This window comes from Oenanthe melanoleuca, unplaced genomic scaffold, assembly GCF_029582105.1.
Source record: "Oenanthe melanoleuca isolate GR-GAL-2019-014 unplaced genomic scaffold, OMel1.0 S001, whole genome shotgun sequence".
NCBI lineage: Eukaryota > Metazoa > Chordata > Aves > Passeriformes > Muscicapidae > Oenanthe > Oenanthe melanoleuca.
The window spans coordinates 4473458-4479457 of record NW_026612650.1 but is presented as its reverse complement, the minus strand read 5'-3'; the positions used below and the strand labels follow the sequence as shown (position 1 = coordinate 4479457).

General features: G+C 50.3%; 1 protein-coding gene across 1 annotated transcript; it reads right to left on the bottom strand.

The window, feature by feature from the left end:
* Positions 1-216: 216 nt before the first annotated feature.
* LOC130266196 (olfactory receptor 14J1-like) lies at positions 217-843 on the bottom strand. Its single transcript, XM_056515564.1, has one exon. It carries the CDS (start codon positions 841-843, stop codon positions 256-258), a length of 588 nt encoding a protein of 195 aa, XP_056371539.1. The 3' UTR covers positions 217-255.
* Between the last annotated feature and the right edge of the window lie 5157 nt (positions 844-6000).

Genomic DNA, 6000 nt, shown 5'->3' with positions numbered 1-6000 from the left:
TGGAGAAATTTCTGCGGGGAGATCCTTTATTTAATTTTAACCCACTGAGAGCGCAACTCTTCATCGACCCAGTCTGTGGCCATAGGAAAGATGGAGAGAAAATAAATGAGAAAGGGCACAGGGAATGGCATTTCTTTATTGAATATATTAAAATATTAAATCAAAGGCAAGAAAAGAGCAATTCAACCACAAACCAAAGAAATAGTATCAAACATGGTTTTTACTACAAGTGGCTTGCAGAAACTAGCAAGAAGTTTACAGTTTCTTAAACAATCCCATCATCAATGTCCACATTGCAGCTTTGAGCTCCTGGTTCCTCATGCTGTAGATGAGGGGGTTCAGGGCTGGAGGCACCACCGAGTACAGAACTGACAGGGAGAGATCCAGGGATGGGGAGGAGATGGAGGGGGGCTTCAGGTAGGTAAATGTGACAGTGCTGATAAACAGTGAGACCACAGCCAGGTGAGGGAGGCAGGTGGAAAAGACTTTGTGCTGTCCTTTCTCAGAGGGGATTCTCTGTACAACCCTGAAGATCTGCACATAGGAGAAAACAATGAAAACAAAACAGCCAAAACCTAAACAGACACTAACAGTAACAAGTCCAAGTTCCCTGAGGTTTGAGTTTGAGCAGGAGAGCTTGAGGATGTGTGGTACTTCACAGAAGAACTGGCCCAGGACATTGCCCTGGCACAGGGGTAGGGAAAATGTGTTGACTGTGTGCAGCAGAGCATTGAGAAAGCCACTGGCCCAGGCAGCTGCTGCCATGTGGGCACAAGCTCTGCTGCCCAGGAGGGTCCCGTAGTGCAGGGGTTTGCAGATGGACACATAGCGGTCGTAGCACATGATGGTCAGGAGGGAAAGCTCTGATCCAAGGAAGAAGACAAGCATAAAGAGCTGTGCAGCACATCCAGAGTAGGAGATGGTCCTGGTGTCCCAGAGGGAATTGTGCATGGCTTTGGGCACAGTGGTGCAGATGGAGCCCAGGTCAGTGAGGGCCAGGTTGAGCAGGAAGAAGAACATGGGGGTGTGCAGGTGGTGGCCGCAGGCTACGGCACTGATGATGAGGCCGTTGCCCAGGAGGGCAGCCAGGGAGATGCCCAGGAAGAGGCAGAAGTGCAGGAGCTGCAGCTGCCGCGTGTCTGCCAGTGGCAGCAGGAGGAAGTGGCTGATGGAGCTGCTGTTGGACATTTCCTCACTTGGGGCATTGTGGACTGTTGAAAGAAAACATTGACAAGGTGGGACAGATTTCCTTGAGTCAATCATATGCTCTTTTTTTCACTGGACATTACTTGTCTTTTTTCAAGGTAATTTCACTTTCCTTGGTTTAAAATTTTTGAGTTCCGGTTTTTTTCTGCTGACTTACTGCCTCATCTTCAGCATTGCTGTCAGACTGAACACTGGTGAGCACAAAGGAAAATTAGGGTCCCTGTATCCCAGTGCAGTCAGACTGCTGATCACACACAGGTTTTTTAATCATTTTATCTCTCCAATTTCAGGGTGACTGCACTTAAAACATGCTTGAAAATAAAGCGGACTCTTTGTAAGGACTGATTTAAATGTCACTTTTTTGAAACTCTTCTGTCTTTACCTGTGAAGCCGGACAGGAAGAGATATGCAGGGTTGTTCTGGCTCTCTGCTGTCTGCAGTTGTGCCTACTGGGAGATGTTTTTCTCTATCCAAGATTTCTCCCTGCCAGTGCTCCCAGAGCCCAGCCCAGCCCTGGGGTCTCAGCTCTGCCCTGCACACCCCTCCCAGCACAGGGCACTGCCCAGGGACATCTCCCTGCCAGCAGGGCCTTAAGGGCAGCTCAGACAAACTCAGATGCTGCAAGCCAAAGTGCTGCTGCTGCTGTCTGTAGGCAGAGGAGGGTGAGGAGGCACTTTGCGAGGGAGATCTGAGGCAGATCTGCTGATGCCCAGTGGGACAATGGAGGAGTCTCAGTGACACACACACACCTGACAGCCCCTTTCCCTTTGCTTGAGGAGAAAGCTGAGAGCAGCCCTGGCCATGCAGCACCATCTCCACAGCAGGAGGAATCTGCCCTGATGGGGGTGGCTCCTTCCACTTCCAATTTCTCCTCACAGTCCATGGGGAGCTGCCAGGCAGGTGAGAGCTGCCCCTGGCAGGTGGCACATTCCCTGGGCTGGCCAAGAGCCCTGAGGGCTGCAGGAGCTGCTCTGCAGGACAGCCCTGGGCAGCCCTGGCTGCAGACCAAGCTTCAGCCCCTGCAGCCATCCCTGGCAGCAGGAGCCATCCTGCCCTAACCCTCTGACGGTGCCCAGGGCAGCCCCGCTCTGCAGCACATCCTCCTCCTCCTGCTGTGCCTCAGAGAAACTGGGAGAGTCCTCCTGACATATCCCCCAGGCTGTGGGCTGTGCTGGTTCCAGGAGATCCCTCCAGGAGCACAGGGGACATTGCCCTGCACCCACAGACTCACCATGTCCAGGGCTGTGAAGATGTTTCCCCAAGTGAAGTCTCAGCTCAACGTCTTCCCAGTCCTGATTGCCTTCAGCCTGTCTGTGCCTGGCTCCTGTCCCCTCAGTGCCTGCAGGCAGTGCACTCAGCCCTGCTGGGCTGGGAGAGGAGCTGCTCCTCAGCAGAAATGTCTTTTTGGAGCTCTTCTTGGTTTACCTTGGGAGCTGCCTCTGTGCCAGAAGCCCAGCCCAGCTCAGCAGCACAGACACAGCACAAGGACTTTTAACGACACTCTTGGGGAATTGGTGCTGTTTACATCAGACTCAGTCTCTGAGAGAGTGCTCAAAAAAACTTCTCAATAACTCGAAGTTACATTCAAACTCCTGTTGAATTTTTAATGGGTCCCACTGAGAAAGTTTTCCCAGGTTCCAGTTAGAATAGAACAAATGAGGCAGTGATGACAGGTGAAGGTAAACAAGGGATAGGTGTCCCTGATGCTGAGCAAACCTGGATGTGTTTCAGGAATGCAAAGGGCCAAGGCTGAGCCCCAGCCCCTGGAAGGCACATCCTGTCCCTCCCTCATTGCTCAGGGCTCTTCCCGGGGCACTGGGCTCTGGGGATGTGCAATGCCAAGGGCAGGACCATGGGGCGGCCCCTGCCAGGCTGCTGAGCAGGGACAAGGAGGCAATGAGGCCCCAGCACAGCAAGGCTCACTTGTCCCCTGCTGGCCTCAGGCCCAGGGCCAGCAGCCATGGCCCAAGTGCTGCAGCAGTTGGCTCTGGCAGGGCCTTTCAGCTGCTGCCCATCCCTGTGCCCTCTGCAGCCCAGGTTGTCCTACGGTGTCCATGCCCTGCGCCTCTGTCCCTGCAGGCTGTCGTCATCCCCCGGCTGCCCCACCTCGCTGGCCCTTCCTTTGCTGACAGCTCTGCGTCCTGCCTGCCCCTGCCTGGGCACACATAGCCTTTTCCTTAATACCAAGAGGTTCAATTCAATTTTTACTGGGCCTGTGAACTTTTAGCACAGTAACAAGGCATTTAGGGGCTGCTTTCCCAGTAAGGATGGTTGGAAGACAAGAAGAAGACATCTGGCTCAAAGGTGCATTTCATTCTCTTAACCAGGGAATTTTGTGTGTGTTTTTTGGAAATGGGTAAATTCTAATACACGTCATGACCAAATATAAGCAACACACTTGTAGAATGATGTGTCCACATAAGGATAGGAATTATCCCATATTGGACTTGAGATCTGAAAAAAAAAAAATCTGTCCTCTTCAAAACCAAATTTGTGTTAAGGAGACTTATTCTGATACTTTGGAGATTTGGTGACAGCAGGGCCTCACAGAACCAAGGAGTCAACTGTGACACTATGGAACCTCAGGAAACAAAGGCGCCTTTTGATACCGTGGGAGCTCGTGGAGCCAAAATCCATTTTGACAGAGTAGGGCCACATGGAACCAATTGTCCATTTTAACATTGCAGATCCAAGGAAGCCATGGTGACATTATGGAACCTCCTGCAACCGTGGGTCCATTGTGACACTGCAGGGCCTCACGGAACCAAGGAGTCCATTGTGACACTGTGGAACCAAGGTGACCATGTTATACTGCAGAATCTCGTGGGACAAAGGGTCCATGGTGACACTGCAGAACTGCTGCTGAGAGTAGGAAATCTCATGGAACCAGTAGTCCATTGTGACCAAGGGGCCACTGTGACACAGCAGGGACTCATGGCACCAAGGGCACAATAGTGACACTGTGAGCTCCAAGGGACTAAGGGGACATTCTCACACTGCAGATCCAAGGAGACCATTGTAACACTATTGGGCATCATGGAACTAAGGGTCCATTGTGACACAGCACAGCCTCATGAAACCACGGTGGCCACTTTGAGACCTCGTAAAACCAAAGGGCCATTGTGGCATTTCAGGGCATTTTGTCACAAGGGGTTCATAGTGCACTGTGGGGCTCAATGGAGCCAAGGGGCCATTGTGACACTGGGGGGTCTCATGGAATCAATGATCTGTTTTGACATTGCAGGGCCTTATGGAGTCATGGAGACTATTGTGACACTACAGGTGATGCCTTGGAGAAGCTACCTAGAAGGTTAAGAGTAAAGTGGATACTTATTAAAGGCCTTCAGTAGACACACCTTGGGCTGTAAAAAGCCTCCCAGATGCTACACCCAAGATGGATGGTGGTGATGAGTTTTTCAAACAGATATAAATTTGGTCAATTTACATATCAGGGGTTAATCCTGCAATTACAGCTTCAGGTAATTGTCATATTTCCCCAGTTTTTTACCCCCACAATTCACTTTTGTTTATACTTTTCAGAGTCTGAGGCTGTAGGTTATCCTTGAGTGTCAGAGGAATTATTTTGTCTGATCAAAATATAAAGACAATTAACTAACACTTTATATGGAGTTTAGAGTTACACCCAAATGCAGTAGAGGATTTTAAAAATATAAAGGCTTATATATAAAGGCTTTACAGACCTCATTGAACCAAGGGGCCACTGTGACACTTTGTGGCCCCATGGAACCAAGGAGCCCATTGTGACACTGCAAGGCCTCATGGAAGAAAGGAACCATTGTGACACTGTGAGGTCTTGTAAGGCCAAGGTATGATTGTCACTGTGTAGCATCTTGGAACCAAGGAGTCTATGGTGACACTACAGAGTCCCATGGAACTAGCGATTCATGTAACAGTGCTGGACCCCATGGAACCAAAGGTCCATTGTGACACTTCAGGACCTCATGGAATCCTGGAGGTTGTGATGACACTTTGAGGCCTTGTTGAATCAAGGGGCTGTGAAAGTCATCATGCAATCAAGAGGACTCTTATGCCATTGTGAGTCCCCACAGAACCAAGGGTCTGTTGTGAAACTGCAGCACCAAGGAAACCCCTACGACACTGCAAGACCTCATTGAAAAAAGGGACCTTTGTTACACTGGAATCCCATGGAAAAAAAGGCCAGTGTGACACATCTGGGCCTCATGAACCAAGGATCCAATATGACACAACCAGTGTGACACTGAAGGGCCCCATGGAAACAAGGGAACAGGTAACAGATCTGGTTGGCTTGGCCTGACTGGTACAACTGCCCTTGGCATGTTGAAGGTCTCTTCTCATGTGCTCCTGAAACACTGGGGCTCTGGGCTTTCCTTAAAAAGGAATAGAACTGTTCTTCTCATCCAGACACCCATGGAATTCCCTTAAAAAAAAATCCCAATATCCAGGGATTGATCCTAGACAAAAGCTGCCATTACCAACATGTCTGCCTCACCTTGTCTTCTTGAGGGCTGCTCTCACCTGCCTTCAAACACTGGGGCTCAGTGCTTTCCTTGCTGTGGAAAAGAACCATTCTTCTTCTCCAGGTGCCCATGGCCAAAATTGGGATTCCACTTCCACTAGATTCAAATATTGCTCCTACACAAAAGTTTCCATTGCATCCAGGTCTGGCTGGCCTTGGCCTCTGGTGGCTGCAGGTCATCAGTCCCTGAAACGCTGGGGCTCCATGGTTTCCTTCCTGTGGAGACCATGGTGACACTGGGACCCTCTGAAATGAAGGGGTAACTGTGACACTGT